Here is a 16,452-nt window from a genome sequence, read left to right on the forward strand (position 1 = left end):
GACCACTCTTGCTTCGGTTTTACTCTTACCTACTTCCCCTGTACCACCCTCCTCGCGATTATTTTGAAGCAAATCCCATGGATCACACGGTCTCATCCAGCCTTAGAAATCTGAACATCCCTCTATAATGGCACATAAACATATTTTATAGCAATTATCAATTTACCTGCCAGTTTCACCTTTAAGACTGTGAGGTCCCAGAAGTTAGGAATGGTCTTACTTTTATGAATAACAGCGATAATTATAAGTTGGTGTGACAAGAAATCCTGTAAGATGGCCCCATGTTATCCTCTCCTTTCATGGGTAGACGGGGCCTAGTAACTTGCTTCAAATGAATAGAATATGGCAGACATGACAGTATGTCATTTGCAAGGGGAGTTGACAAAAAGACTGTGGCTTCCATCCTGGACACCCTCTCTTCCTCACTGCCATGCTGTGAGCAGCCCTGTGGAGAGGTCCATATCGCAAGGACCTGAGGGAGGTATCCGGCCGACAACCCTTGAGGGACTGAGACCCTTAGTCCAATGACCTGTGAGGAAATAAGTCTTGCTGGCAACCAAGTAAGTGAACCTGGAAGCAGATCCTTCCACAGGTGAGTCTTCAGATGCGACTGCAGCCCTGGCTGATGGTTCACACCCTCATGAGAGACCTCGAGCCGCGCTCACCCACAGATACTATGAGCTAATAAATGTTTGGGGTTTAAGTCCCTAAGTCTTGGGGTAATTTGTTACATGGTAATCGAGAGCTAATACAGTTAGCCTCTTTATGCATTTAACGTGAGAAGGAAGAGTGCTAGATACTTAGCAATGGTCTCTTTAATGCTCACAGCATCTCATAGCCCCGTTTTACCATGAGGAAATGGACTTAGGGAAGTCAGGAAACATGTTCAGGCACAGCCAGGAATTGAGAGGGCCAGGATCCAAATGCAGGTGGGTCCCTGCCACCATCTCCACCGCAGCTGCATCAAGCCCAGGGCCTGGCACACGGTGGGCATTCCGTGAATCCTGGCTGAGCTGAACTACGCTGGTGCCAGGGACCGAGGGTGTGGCTGGAAGGAGAGACCTCTGGGGGGCGTGGACAAGGCCCAGCTCCGGTTACCCCTGATGAGCTGCTCCCTTTCCAAATGGTACAAAGAGTACTTTCATCAACATGCAGCCTCTTCCACAAAAACAGGAAATCATCAGACCCTGCTGCTGCTGCCATGCCAGGGAGGAAAGCAGTGCTGTAATGCATGAGGCTGGCTTTCCCCATGAGTCAGGAATTTATAACTCCAGATGACAGCCACATTCTGAAATGGATTCACGAGGGGACACGTAACTCTGGGTTCGCACGTTTGAGGGGCATCAGTATCCCTACCGTAGCCCAGCCTCTAGTTATTGGGGTCAGAGGCAACGGAAGCCAACAGCAGGCTACTTATGGTATTTGTCAGAGAAAGAAAAATGCCCCAGAACGGAGCTAGCTTAAAGGCCTGAAGCCCATAATTGAAATGCAGAGGTCTCGCTCTGCCAGGATGTGTGGCAGCAATAACTTATATTCCTTACCTCATTCTCTGTCCTGGGTGGGACATTTTCTAATAAATCTATTCCGTTGACCACAACGCTCTTCTTTTCTTTGATGGGAGCCTTGAATACCATTTTGGGGGACTTCTTATAGCCTTCTTTCAAAGACATCAGCACAGGATCTAAGAAAGGCAAGGGACGTGTTCTCACCGACAGTTCCATTGACTGTCAAGTGATGGTGGCTCTCACTGAACACCACGCCCGACAGTCGGCTGAGTGTGAGGGCAAGTTCAATTAGGAGGATATGCAAGGGGAAGGGGGTGGGCTAGACCGAATGCCAAGGTTGCAGTCTCCTAGCCTCTTCTGGGAAGCCCACCCCTTGCGGTACCTCGGTTGATGCCTCCCAGCCACTCATCGGGGGTCAGGGCTGGCTCTGTGCCCGGCGTCATGGGGTAAATGTCTTCCTGGTAGGAATCCGACTGCAGCGAGGGAAGCAGAAGAGTGGACAGATGGGGGGCTGCTGAGAAAGCCCGTGCTCTCCAGTCAGATTCTCCTCTTTGCTGACGTCCAACCGCATACCTGCTGCCCTGTCTCCGGCCTTTGTACTCACAGTGTCTCCCATTTGGAATTCCCACCTTAGCCAGCCAAACTGTCCTCACCTTAGAACGGCCTCCATCCCCCACCCCAATCCACAGGAAAAGGGCTCCTTCTTCCGGGCTCCGCCAGGCTTACAGTCAGTGGCGAGAAAGCTAGGCTTCAGTGCCGGGGCCCTTTGGAACCAGCCCAGCCCCACTCACCCTCCGGGGCACGATCATGGAGATAGGCTCAATCAGGCCCTTGAGAGTCACCAGCTTGTAGAATCGGAACACCTCGCAGGCAGACACATCCAGCCCGTGCTTGGGCATAACCCCTGTGGACAGGCATACATACGGCTACATGGGGTCCCGGGAATCCCCCCTCATCGCCCCTCCTTCCTGATGACCTTGGCCAGGGGAAAGGCACAGGTGGAGGGCACTAGGTTTGGAGGCAATGACCCATACAGTAGACAGGAAGGGGCTGGGGGCTTCCTGAGTCAGGCTCTGTCTCTGGGTGGTAACTTCTCAAATAAGCCCCGTGGGCCGGACCTGCCTCACCAAGGGGCACGCTATAGATTTGGGGCCTTTGAGAACTGGAAGGGGCTGCAGAACTATTTGAATCTAATCCATTCTTTTTACAGATGAGACTGTATAAGCCACAGAGACCATCACCTTCTGAAATGAACTGGTTTCCCGAAGCCTCTGTGCCCCCAGTCTTCAGAGAGAAAGAAGGAGGGAGAAAGCTTTCCCTGTGTACCCCAGAGGTTTACACGCAGCCCAAGACTGCCGTTCCGTCATGTGTCTTATAGGATCGACAGGGGTGCGTGTGTGCATGTATGTCTGCGTGAGCACCAGATACAACATCCCTAACAGCTGTATCATCTGGACACCGGCTGGGGCAGCAGTGCAGTGTGGGGTTAGGAACACAAGCTTTCGGGTGGGACAGAATCCTGGGTCTGAATCCCGACTCTCCCCTCTTTCTGGCCGGGAGTCCTTGGGCAAATCACTGCTCTCTGAGCTCCAGCTTCCCTGGTGGCCTAGAGGAGTCCAGTAGTGGCCCCTCACGAGATGGTCGGGGGACTGAGTGTGAAGATGCTTGTTAACTGCCCGGCAGTGATGAGCACAGATAACATTAGTTTCTTTCTCCCTGATCTGAATATGAGTTAAGGTTCTACCTCTCCTCGGCTGGAGCAGAAGGCTGCTCTTCCAGAGAAGGGAATTCCAGGAGCTGGAGGGAAGTGGCATCATGGTACCAAGTGAAGCCAGCAGACTTGGGTTTGAATCCTGGCTCTGCCACTTAGGAGCTACGTGACCTGCCTGGGGTGAGTGACAAAGCCACCTGGGACCTACGAAAAGTGCCTGGCTCGTGGCAAATGCTCAACAGTGGCCACAGGTGAGGAGGACAAGGAGAAATAGCTATCCTCAGTTGCCCCTCCCTCCTCCCCACGTCCTGCTGACCCAACTTTCTTTTTTTTTTTTTTTGCGGTACGCGGGCCTCTCACTGTTGTGGCCTCTCCCGTTGTGGAGCGCAGGCTCAGCGGCCATGGCTCACGGGCCCAGCCGCTCCGCGGCATGTGGGATCTTCCCGGACCGGGGCACGAGCCCGTGTCCCCTGCATCGGCAGGCGGACTCTCAACCACTGCGCCACCAGGGAAGCCCTGACCCAACTTTCTAAACATCTCCTGGATCCATCCTCATCTCCTCATCCCCATGCCATCCCCCTAGTTACCATTCTCTCTTGCCTAGAAGTCCACAGGGGCCTCCTCACTGGTCTCTCTGCCTCCCTCCTGCCCTTTCAAGATCCAGTCTCCCTACAGAAGCCAGAGCAATCTTAAACCAACCTTTCACATTACATCACACGGTCCCACTCCCACCTACCCATCCACCCAAGAAAAAGAAAATTCTACGAGTTCCCGGTGAAACCCCAACTCCTTCCCCTGGGTGATGGTTAATGTCGGTGGGCCCAGTAAAGTAGATGGCCCTCCCCAATGTGGGTGGGCATCTTCCAACCCATCGCAGGACTGAACAGAACAAAGGCCAGAGGAAGGAGGAATTTGCCCTTTTTTCCCTGCCTCGCTGCTTGAGCTGGGACATCTCATCTCATCCCCTGCCCTTGGACTGGGAGTCACACCATCGGCTCCCTGGGGTCTCAGGCCTTCAGACTTGAGCTGGATTATACCACTGGCTTTCCTGGGCCTCCAACTTGCAGAGGGAAGATTGTGAGACTTCTCAGCCTCCATGATCACATGAACCAAATCCTTGCAATTCCCCTTTTATAAATATACTTGGTCGTTTCTCTGGAGAACTCTAATATACCCTGTCTAATGCATCCCATGGGAACTGGCCCCTGCACATCTCTCCAGCTCAATCCCCTAACACTTGCCCATCTTCCGCATGTTTATGCTTAGCCACACTCGCCTCCCTTCTGCTCCTAGAACATGCCAGGCTCTTTCTGGCCTCAGGGCCTTTGCACTAACTGTTCTTTCTGCTGGCACTACTCTTCCCCTTTCCTGCCTTTCGGATCTCAGTTTAAAATGTCACCTCCACAGCAAGGCTTCCCCCGACCACCTGGTCTAAAACAGCCCCCGTCACTCTCTGTTCTATTACCCCATCTGATTCTCTTCTTAGAACTTACTACCATCCAATATTTTCCTTACTTATTTGTTTACTGTCTGTCTGTCCCTCAGTGGGATGTGAGTGAGGCTGTGTTCTGTTTTATTGATCACTTTACCCCTGGACTAGTCCAGGGTCTGGCACACAGCTGGTACCCAGTACATGTTTGTTGAATGACTACAGGAAGGAACAGGAGACAAATACTTTGCCAGGTGTTTTGTATACATGATCTCTAAGCTTTACAACAGCCCTTCAAGGTAGGTTTAATTATCCCCATTTTAAAGATGAGGAAACTGGGACACAGAGGGGTTAGGGACACAGTCCCTAACCAGAATATAAACCTAGCTTGGACTCCAAAGTCCAGGCTGCATTTTATACTATTTGATGATGGGGTGACAGCGAGGGAGGTGGGGATGACAGAGCCCTGGGGAAGGGTGAAGTCAGTGGAATGGTCATTCGGACCTCAGGCATATCTCTGGGCCTCCATTTTGCTGCTGGTCCCTGAGAGGGGTCCTTGGGCCCCTCCAGCCCTGATGTCTCTGAAGCTGGCCCTCAGGCCGTGTCCATAATCCCAGATCCTCAGAGGGACAAAACCAGACCCAAATTCTAAGGAGAGGAGGGAACAGATCCCTGAAGAGATTCCTTCCTCTGGGTGATTTGGACCCCAAATGGGGGACTGCTGAATCGGATGCACTGCCAGTGTGAGTCACTGGGCATGAAGATTTCATTGTAAGGCTTTAGCGGTGGGAGAGTGTAGGGCGTGAAGGACGGACTCACTACACTCGTCAATCCTGGAGCCCTCTATGGGATTTGCCTGAGAACCTGGGGATGCAGTGAGGGGGACACCCTGGAATTCCTCCTGTCTTCTCAGGCAAGGACAGAGCTGCTTTGGGGGACTGAGGGTCCTGACTTCCCAGAGGCTTCAGGAAGGGACATGCTCCTGGACCCCGTTCTGACCTTTAGTTACTGAACCTCCTCCCACCATGTCAGAACAACAATGGGCTTTGGCCTCCCCATCTGCAAACGGGAATGAAGGTACCGCGCACACTCCTGAGGCTGCTGATGGCCAGAGATGACGGAGCACACCAAGCCCCACGGGGTGACGGAGCCGGTCTTCAGGCTGGCTGAAGGAGGGCGGGCTGACCTTCACAGGGCAGCACCCAGAGGTTCCATTCTGACCTGCCCATGAGCCGTGGCCTTCTGAGTCTGACTTTTCATTTTGGGGGCAGGGTGGCCCGAAAGCCAAATTCCAGTGTCTCCTTCTACAGCCTAACAACCGCAAGAGCCCCCGGACCCCCTTACCGAGGCCTTTCTGCGGGGCCGGGGAGCGGAACTCCATGAGGTAACTCAGGTAGGGCTTCTCGGTGCTGATCTCGTAGTATCTGATGTTTCCATCTCCCTAGGAGCCGGGTGTGGGGAGGGAGGTGAGGAAGGAAGAGAGGAAGGGGCGGGTTCAGCAGGTCCTGGTCCAGCGGGCTGCTGAAAAGAGCCTCTGCCATGCCTCCGAGGTGGTCAAAAGACCCAGGAGGCCTGGCTTCTAGGCCCCCAGTAAGGGACTTGCTGGGGCCTACAGACAGACTTTCTAACAAGATCTCCTGGCAGGTGCCTCCAATCCCATCATTAGGGATGATTCACGTCAGGCTCTGATCCTTATTCCCAAGTCAAACCCCACTCCAATCCACCCCTGAAGGAATTCTCAGTCACTGACACCTCAACAGAATGAGTGTCCGACTTGAGGGTAGGTTTTGACCCATGTTGGGTCAGGGGAAGGGCAGGGAGGCTAGGCTCTTCTTGGGAGGTAGGGCAGGAGCGGGGGCCCAATGGGGGCAGGGGTCTCCCACAGCCTGTCTCTGTCCCTCCCCCATCTTCTCCTACCTTTCCAGCCAGGTAGAGCATGTGTGTGTCGGCGTCGTAGAAGGGGAACAGGAGGCCGGAGAGCCCATCGATTTCCTCCTCGATCAGGGGCATGGACAGGTCCTCCTGCGGGCCGGGGGCCAGGATCAGCCCGTATCCAGGCAGGATGGTACCTCGCCTTCCCCAATCCCAGCAAAGCCCCCGGAGTAACAACGCTTTGACGTTGCCCCATCCGCTCCGGCCTCCCTGCGGCTGACCTGGTCCCAGAGGGCGATCTGTCTCGTGTTCCACCTGGAGACCCCCGTCGTGAGAAGCCGCTTCATGTTTCCCAGGAAGACCACCCGGTTCACTCTGTGGTTTTTGCAGTTCGCCTCCTGGCAGGGACAGAGAGCTGGTGAGCCAGGCCCCAGACAATAGGGTGCTGGACTGGGCTGCCTGGTGGCCCCCAAACACACGTCCATGTCTTAATCCCCGGAACCTCTGGGTCATCCACGGGGGCCCTAAATGCCATCACAAGTGTCCTTATTTAGAAGAGAGAGGTAAAGGGAGATTCCACAGACGCAGAAAGGAGAAGGCAGTGTGACCACAGAGGCAGAGATTGCAGAGGTGAGGCCACAAGCCAAGGAAGCCACCAGAAGCCGGAAGAGACCACGAAGGCTTCTCTCCTAGAGCCGCCGGAGGGAGCCAGACTTCCGGCCTCCAGAACTGTGAGAGGATCAGTTTCTGTTGTTGTAAGGCACATCGCTTGTGGTAGCTTGTCACAGCAGCCACAGGAAATGACTACAGGTGCTGTGGGGCAATGGAGGCTGGGGACCAAGAAACCAGGCCTCGCTGCCAGGTCCCAGAGCGGGTGGGGGATGGGGAAGGAGGGAACTAACTGGACCAAGTCCCAGGCAGGGCCTGAGCTGGGCTGGGTGCCAGGTGCTCTCACCAAGGCATCTCTGAACTGTCACAACAATCCCTACTGCAAGGACTCTCTGAGGATGGAGAGCTCGAGGCTCAGGAGGCCGGGGACTCATGCTGGTTCACTGCGGGGCGACTCACTTCACCGGGGGCTCCTTCTAACTGGGCCATCCTCTGCCTTCTCTCCTGCCTCTGGACTTATGACACCTCCTTTCCCTCCTAACACATGGCGGCCCCTTGCCAGGATGAGTCAGCGTGAGGCAGGATCCAGAGGCTGGTGGAGCAGTGCAGAGACCCAGGCTGGCGTCACTCACTCTGGATTTTAGTTCCAAGTTCTGCCGAAAAAGTGTAACCCTGGAGGAGTCCCTCACCCTCTCCGGGCATGTGTCCACATCTGTGAGAAGGAGGTTGGGGTCTCTGCTCTCTTACATCTTTTCTGCTTGGCATGGGCTCTGGGGTCCAACTGTCCGGGTTTGAATTCTAGCTCCTCCTGTAACTGTGAGAATCAGGTCAGCCCCTCTGCAAGGGGCAGCGTTGCCATGTGGGAAATGGGAAGAGTAACAGTACCCACCGCAGAGGATTAAATGAAGGGACGATGGGGAGGCCCGGGCACAGTGCCACACAATGAGCTCTGAGTAAATGGTGGCTAATACTAACGACACTAATAACTATGGTGATTATTGTTTGTAGTAGTAGATGACATTCTGGTCCTGCAATATTGGCTTTTTCCAAGATAAACACAACCAGGTCACGCACCAATCTTTCTTGTGTTAGGAGGTAAACCTCAGATTTCATCCAAATTTTCCATCCCATCTAGCTCCATGACTGGCACGCAGTAGGTGCTCAAGAAATGTAAATTTCTTACTCCCAAATGACATCGAATCCCTTCCTCAGAGTTAAGACCCAGAGTCAAAGACCAAAACTGGAGCTAAGTTCACCATCCACCTCCCCTCTTGGAGCTGTCCCTGGGACTGACACCCCGAGCCGCTTTCTCCAGGCTCGTCCCATGCAGGTGGCTGGGCAGTGAGTCCAAAGTCCCCTCCTCCTGTGCCTACGATGGTCAACACCCAGGGATTCAGCGGGGGTTACCAGTTTGGCCCCCAGAACAGGCAGAAGAGTCCCATCTGGGGAGAGGGGTGGAGTCTGTGGGAAGGCTACTGAGGTCCCTCCGCTTCCAGAACAAGGCAGGGCTCCTATGAGCGGAGAAGAGCCCAGAACAGATGGGGTGGTCCCCAGAGGTGCAGGCCAGGTGCTCGGGAGAGGGGAGCTGGCACAGCCTTTCCCTCCAGGGCCGGCTGAAAGCAGAGCCCTGGGTCCCAATACCTTTCCTTCCCCTCGAGAAAGATGCGGGGCTTCACCTGCAGAACGCGGCCGGAGCGGGGCTCGATCACACGCAGTTTCTTGTCCTTGCACGTGGTGGTAAGCAGGCTGCCGTCAGTGTTGAAGGACATGCAGAGGATCACGTCCGAGTGGCAGTCTATCATCTTCACCGGTTCGCCCACGTCCAGGTTCCAGATGAGGACCTGGGAGGGCGGATACACAGGAGGCGGGCTCAGCCCTGCTGCCGCTGGCACGGGGTGGCTGTCCCCAGCCTGCACCCGATGGCCCTGGGAGAGACGCCCCATGCGGGGTTGGATGTGCTGGGATGAGGGATGGTGTCGGTGGGTTCTATATCAAAGGCTGATGTGTCCCTGTCACACAAATCCACAACTATCCTTGGGCAGATCCCAGCCCCAGCCTGGGCTCGGTTTCTGCTTCTAGCAAGAAGTGTGAGTGTTCCTGGCCAGGTTCCACTGGCCGGCACACCTCTTTTGAGGGCATGCCTGGGGGTAGGGGCTGGGGCTCCATTCTCCCCACCAGCAGCTTTGGATGCTTCTTTTTTCTACTAGGAGGGCAGCAGCTACTTCTTGGTTAAGAAGTGACCAGGCAGAGAGTGTGGGCACGGAGTGGGCTTTCTTCTCCAATGTACCAGTGCCTCCAGCCTCTGTGAACCCCAGGAATGACGGGCGCACAGAAGATGCTCAGCTGTGTTGTTGAACGAGCGAATGAATGGATGTGACAATACTGGTTAACAGGCTCGGGAAAGTAACAGTGCTCCCTACAGGCCCCCCAAAGTGCCTCTCTCTCTCCCCCTCCACTTCCCCGCCGAGTCGGCTCTGGCCACAGTGCCCACCAGCTGCCCACCTTGTAGTCGTAGCCAGCACTGAACAGGATGTTGTTGGTGGTAGGGTGCCACTCGACCAGCCCCACGCGCCGGCTGTGCCCATGCAGCTCCAGAAGAGCCTCCGTCATGTTCCGCTTCAGCCCGCCCTCGGGGATCTCCCAGATCCGCACCTGCAGAGGGGAAGGAGGGCCTGGGCTGGCTGGGCAGGGCCAGGAGAAGCCCCTGCTGCCCTCTTCCTCAGACACCAGGCTTTCGGAGATCTGCCTAGCAAGGTATCTCCTGGCCAGGGTGGTGGGCAGAGCCCGACAGGCCTGAGGGGGAGGTTGCAGGGTGTGGCTAGAGAGAAAAGAGACCATCTCCTCTGTGCCTTTGGGAGGGTTTCCTCCAAGAAGCCTCTGCAGACCTTGGCGACTGTTCTTACTGGATATCGTGATTCTTATTGTCTAGCCAGGCCCAGAGGATCACACAGGGAGCAGCTTTTAGCAAGTGCTGTATTCAAAGCCTATCTCTGCTTCCCTTCCACACCCTTGTAATAGTGCCTTCAGCCCCAGCGCCTCTGTTTGTACCACATGGCCTGTCCCTCACTCTGTTCCCCACCCGGGATGGACACCTGAGCAGAGGGAAACCCATCTGGGAGACTGGGAGGCCCGGAGTCTCTCCTGAAAGATGATGAACCGAGGGGCAGAGACCGATGAGATGCTGGAGCCTGAGCCGAAAGGATGCAGAGCCTGGATGCAGCTATCATCAGGCTTATGGATGCTGATAAAGAAGCAAAGAAGAGAGAGGAGGGTGCAACTCATGGAGAGAAGCAATCACGCGGCCCTGGAGAGAGAGAAACTGAGCAATTTCTCTGCGATCTTTGAATAACCCCCTGATTATTTACATCAATGCTGGTAGGCTTCTGTTTCTCAAGCCAAGCATACCCTGCAAGTTTCAACTGTTTCATCTATAAATGGAGCGGGGTGGGGGGAGTCTTTGCCTTGCCTGGCCTACTGGCAGAATAAAATAAGATAGTGGTTGTAAGAGTTTGTAAACTATAAAGTGCTCTAAAGACCTATGGAATTATAGTTCTTGTTATAATTGTTATCATCATCATTAATGCTGTTTATTACGATCTAACTGGGTGGAGAAGAAAAAGAACACGTGACTATAGCTTAGGACACCTTTAACACAAACATTTAGAAAATCTGAACTCCACCCTTGCCAGTAAGGAGAAAAACAGGGAAGACAGCTTTGAGATACCATTTATAATCTTCTAAAATAGCCAACTGAAAGAAACAAAAAAACAAAACAGTATGGACAAGATTATACGGGAACTTATAGATTCAGTTGGTGTTCGTGGTATTACAAAACAGAGTAACTCTGTTTTGGAAGCAATTCGGCAATCTTTAATAGGAACCATAGAGACATTTGTATTATATTCCTTGATCTAGTAATTTCACTCTTAACGTTCAATATAAGCCCAAATCTCCACGCACGAAGATGTTCATTGCAATACAGAAAATTCAGAAATACTCCAAGTGACCAACATTAGGGCAACAATTTACTATGTTACAGCAATATGGACTATTAGCCATTTGATGATAATTCTGAAGGCTATGAATAAAGAGGAAAAACATGTTAAAGAAAGCCAAAGGCAGTCCCGAAGACAGGGCAGCAAGGCTGGGAACCGGGGGTACCTCTAAGGGAATTCCCTTGTGGGTTTCCCTTCTTGGTGCTTTACCCTGAGACTGTAGAAATGAGTACTGCCCACATGTTGTGTTCCCCTGAAGACCCAGCTTGGCACATGTAGACCATGGGAGCCTCCAGGTCCAGTCAAGGATTAGGGGTCACCCTTAGGAGTACCATTCTCAGTTTCAAAAACATACTTGAGAAAAAGTTTATAATTAGGGGACAGTTTGAGGTTTTCCTGTCGTCATTGAATCATCTCCTGTGGTTGCTCCAGCTCTCCGGGAAAGCCCAACACTCACATAAGCCTGCATGGTGGCAGGAGCCTGGGGGAGGGAGGTGATGGAAAGGGGGCCCAGCATGCCCTACGGTCTTTCCCCGACAGCCCTGTGCAAGCGCCTTCTGAGATGAGGTCTCGTCTGGAAATGGCAGGGAGGGTGGAGTGGGGACCAGGGTAGATGACTCAGTAGTCACCAATAAGACACTCATTCTTCTTGTCCCCAAATGTTCCAGAGGAAGGTGACCCTTGAAGAGCGGAGACTAATGCTTGTGTTACACACACACACACACACACACACACACACACACACACACACACACTTCATACATACAATACCTCCCCCATCCTCCGCATTTCCTTCTTTTTTACCCAAAGGTATGCTATGACACGTGTACTTCTGCAACTTGCTTTTCTCATGTAACAAGTGCTAGTGGGCGTTTTTCCACACCACTACACATGGCTCTACCTTATCTTTTTAAGTGGCCAGAGGGACAGCTGTTATGTGGCCATGCCGTGATGGGTTTAATCAACTTCTGTTAATGGACACCTGGGCTCTGCCCATTTTTTTCATTGTTACAATTCATTCTATGATGATCAGGCCTGTCATACAGGTTTGTGCATGGCTGTGAGTATTCCTGTAGGACACATGCCCAGAAGTGTTTCACTTTTTTAGTTACTGTAAAATTGTCCTCAAAAGCTGTCCCAGGGACTTCTCTGGTGGCGCAGTGGTTAAGAATCCCCTTGCCAATGCAGGGGACACGGGTTCGAGCCCTGGTCTGGGAAGATCCCACATGCCACGGAGCAACTAAGCCCATGCACACAACTACTGAGCCCATGCAGCTAGAGCGCCTAGAGCCTGTGCTCTGCAACAAGAGAAGCCACCGTGCAATGAGAAGCCTGCTCACTGCAACTAGAGAAAGCCTGCACGCAGCAACGAAGACCCAACGCAGCCAAAAATAAAAAAAATAATTTAATTAAAAAAAAAAGCTGTCCCAGTTTTTACCAGCAGAGTCTGAGAGTGTTTCTTTACCCATGTCTCTAAAACTATACCTTCGAAAACAGGTTTCTGCCCATCAGATCAAAAATGCCATCTCCCTGTTGTTTGGATTTGCATGTCTTTGATTCTTAGAAATACCAGGCATCTTTTTCCGTGTTGATAGGCTACCCTTGTTTACACTTGAGCAGGAAGCTTGAGATGCTTTCAGGGTCAAGGGGACGAAACTTGAAGGAGCAGAAAGGCAGGCCAGCGTGGAGGCATTTGGGGGCAAAGGATCTTGTCTATGGCCAGACAAGTACATACACACGCGAACCCATGTCATTCAGTGTATAAGTGTTGATTAGGAAGGGGAGAAAATCTGGCCTTTGAGAAAATCTTTGAAACCGAAAGTTGAGTCTCATTCATTCCACTCACACCTCTTATGAGCCAGGCCGTGGGATAATGAGGCAATGGGAGGGGCGCTGAGCTTGCCCCATAGCCTGCTTCTGAGCGCACATGGCAGAGAACCTACAGGAGCACAGAACTGGGGGCCCTGAATCCAGTCTTGGGGGTGACGGGGTGGGAGGGTCAGGAGGCACAGTGTTATTAGAAGAGGGGATGTGACCCACGTTTGAAAAGACAGGCTGGGAATGTGGGGAAGGATGAGGCAGAAAAATGACCCCGTGTGTGGGTTCAGGCACAGTGGGCAGAGAAGCCGCAGGAGGGTCAGCCCGGCTGGTGTGGGGCAGGCTGGTGGGTGGCAGAGGAGGCCAGAGGCCATGTGTGTCATCCCTGGTTATCGACGTCCCAAGGAATCCTGCTCGGGCTGAGGCTCAGAAGGAAGCCTTTCTCCAGAACAGCCTAATTCCCGAGAAGCCAGCTAACGGAGGCATCCCTGGATGGCATCACGTGCAGGGTAAGGTAGAGAGACACGGGGGAAGCTGTGAAGGGCGGGTCCACTCAGGCTCTAAGCCCACTGACCAGCTGGATGACCTTGGACAAGCCAGTTAACCTCTCTGAGGTTCAGGATCCTCATCCGGATGATGAATTGAGAGGTACGGACCTTCTAGAGGTGTGTGGGTTGAGCTAAGCTGAGCTTCAGGGTCCCTATGAGTCTGAGGCTTTCTAGCCATAGGAGCTGATTTGTTGGCGTGACAGCTCTGTCTAGGAACCGAGGGGCTAAGTCAAGCGGATGGAGAGGGCAGGCACTGTCTGTGACCAGGCTCAGCCCCCGGACCGGCGCCAAGTCCAGAGGAATGAAGGGCTGCAGGGGGGAAGCCTAGAGCTGTTTTCACCAATAACTGCTAGAGTTGGGTCTCAAATGGAAAATGTCCCACAGAGAAGGAGAGAGGCGTCTTGCCTCATAACTCCATTTGATTCCAGCCACTTCTCTCCCTGGGCCCCAGTTTTCTCTTCTGCACACTGAGACGGTATTAATCTTCCAAACTTCTCTGCTTTTGACATCATTGAATGTTATCACCGGGGGGGAAGAGACTAGCTCCGTTTGATCCACCACTACAGCTAACGGTCGGCAGCACGCACGACAGGAGCTCAGAGGAGGAGCTGCAGTTCACAGTGGGCCTAAGTAGCTGGAAAAGGAATTCCAGTCCCTAAATATTCAAGGGATTTGCTGGGAACAAAGAGTGGATGGGTGTGGGAGGAGCGCTATGGATCTGTTCAGAGGTTGCTCTCAGAGAGGTTACTTCAATTCAACAGGAAACCAAACAGAGTCTGCCAAACGGGATTTCTGGAAGGAAGGGGAGGGGAGAAGTGGCAAAAGCGCTTTCTCCAGCAAGCCAGCTGTGCCTGGGACTGTCCCTTTCATAGGTCCCTGGGTCAGAGCCCTGTTTAGTTACATTCAGTTCCAATCAATCCAACGAAATATGCCTACCCCCCTCCCCCGCCCCGGTCACAGTGTTGGCCGCCGGGGGCCAGTCCTTGGTCTCAAGTAGCTCACAGTCTTGTGGGGTTGACAGCAGACGCGTGCAGACAAGGCTAAGCCACGGCGGCTGAAAGGGACAGTTTATAAAGCTGCAAAACCAAGTGTCCCTGTGCACGGGTGAGGGAGCAGCTGGGCCAAGAGAGTGAGAGCTTTGTGGCCTTACAAGCTCCGTTCGAATCCAGGCTCTGACCTTATCGGCTGTGAGACTTCAGCCAACTTATTAGCCTCCCTGAACGTCAGTCTTCCCAACTGTAAGAATAATTACACCTACGTTATAGCTGTTATGAAGACTAAATATATACCCTACGAAGCAGATTACTAAGCACTCTTAGTGATACTTAACAATGCTTGCTTAACAGTACATTAAGGATTCTATACAAGTCTTAGATAGGTCAGATTCTAGATGTGATTTCTATTTTTCATCTGTGCTTTGTGGCCCCCTGTGTAGTCAATGAATGTGGTATGAAGTCTGTCTCCATTTTATGGAATGCAAATACATTTCCTCTTTAAACTTATGATGTGATTAAGAAGGTGTCTGGCTGGGTCTCTCTGCTTTCTGATACATTGAGGATTGTGGCTGCTAGTGACTCAGGGTCAGGGCCTAGTGAGGGCCTACTCAGCCCCTCTGACAACACTGTTCTAAGGGAAAGAATGCTATGGTTAGGGGAATCGCTTGTTACACAGCTACAGCAAACGAACTACTTATTGTCTGTGTCTGATGTACAGGAGCTAAGAGAAGGAGCTGGAGTTCACAGTGGTCCCAAGTAGCTGGGTGAAACTATGGATTCCAACTCCTTAGTATTTACTTCAAAAACAACCCCGTCTGGAGTAGTGCGGGGAGGAACAGGCAAGTATAAGATATGGTTACTGCCCTCTGATGGCATCCAATTTAGCTGTACTACATTACACAGCCATTGGCCCTAGGATTTCCATCCAACAAATCCACAGAAACACCGCCTGGGGCTGAGATCAGAGCAACTCTCATGTCTATTCTGCAGCGAGAAGAAAGAAACCGTGAGGGTCTCGCCCAGAGGGTCTTGGAACTCCCACCTCCTCATTTCTTGCCAACTATTCTGTTTACTACTAGAAACTGAGTTTACTGTCACTTACCTAAACAAGAGGTAGAACCTCAAAGTCTACCTTAATGTTATCTTCTGACCACTTAACTGTTTCCCAACATGGGCAACAAATCACTCCTAAGAGAGGGAGGTGAGAGAGGCCACCTGACGGCCCGGAAGGAAGCACGACTGAGCATCTACTGCTGAGAGTCTTGTGAGGTAGCTGCCAGCAGATTAAATGAAATGGTAAACGTGAGGCTGGACACATGAAAGGATATGTGCTACCTATGATTATTACTATTATCATTAATGACTATTCTTACACAGGTAAGGAAATGAGGCACAGAGAGGTTAGGAAACTTGCCCAGGTTGCACAGCCAGGAAGTGGGGAGCTGGGATTCAAACTCAGGATTTGAATCAGGCAAACTGCCCTGTTTCTCTCTTCTGAACCCCTGCCCCTGCCCAATCCCTTCCTTCTTCCCTGGATGGACTCTGACAACCTGGAGAGGGCATGGTCTGTCTTTCTGCTCATCTGTTCCAAAAGGGAGGTGCCACTCCCTGGCCTCGAGAATCTAAAACTTACCCCATTTGGGTCACAGACAACCTTCAAGGCTTCCCACTGATGGTCAACTCCTCCATACACGGGTGGGGTCTTTAAATTCACTGCCCTATCTCTAGGGTGAGGAACAGTGCCTGGAATATAAGAGGCACCTAAGACATACTTGTTGAATGAACAAACCAACGGAAGAAGCTGAGAAGTCCAGAAACTTTCCGACCATTAGCAGATTCAGCAATGAGTCACGTGTAAGGAAGCAGGCTAGCCCTTGCTCTGGCTGGTGGCGAGCTAGATAGACGGCAAATCACCCCTTTAGTTCTGAATGGGAAGGCTGACCTGGTGGGGATTTCTTTCCTACATTTTG

At 52.4% G+C, this 16,452-nt stretch overlaps 1 protein-coding gene across 3 annotated transcripts in view; it reads right to left on the bottom strand.

The window, feature by feature from the left end:
- CORO2B (coronin 2B) overlaps positions 1–16,452 on the bottom strand; it is a 218,229-nt gene that overhangs the window by 4,405 nt on the left and 197,372 nt on the right. For all 3 annotated transcript variants that reach the window (XM_079912102.1, XM_079912103.1, XM_079912101.1), the window contains 8 exons: positions 9,629–9,778; positions 8,803–8,967; positions 6,799–6,915; positions 6,563–6,667; positions 5,990–6,086; positions 2,297–2,409; positions 1,888–1,978; positions 1,542–1,681 (listed from right to left, as the gene is read on the bottom strand). In XM_079912102.1, the coding sequence (XP_079768228.1) occupies positions 1,542–1,681; positions 1,888–1,978; positions 2,297–2,409; positions 5,990–6,086; positions 6,563–6,667; positions 6,799–6,915; positions 8,803–8,967; positions 9,629–9,778 (978 nt within the window). The remainder of the gene's footprint in view (positions 1–1,541; positions 1,682–1,887; positions 1,979–2,296; positions 2,410–5,989; positions 6,087–6,562; positions 6,668–6,798; positions 6,916–8,802; positions 8,968–9,628; positions 9,779–16,452) is intronic.

This window comes from Stenella coeruleoalba (genome assembly GCF_951394435.1).
Source record: "Stenella coeruleoalba genome assembly, chromosome: 2".
Lineage (NCBI taxonomy): Eukaryota > Metazoa > Chordata > Mammalia > Artiodactyla > Delphinidae > Stenella > Stenella coeruleoalba.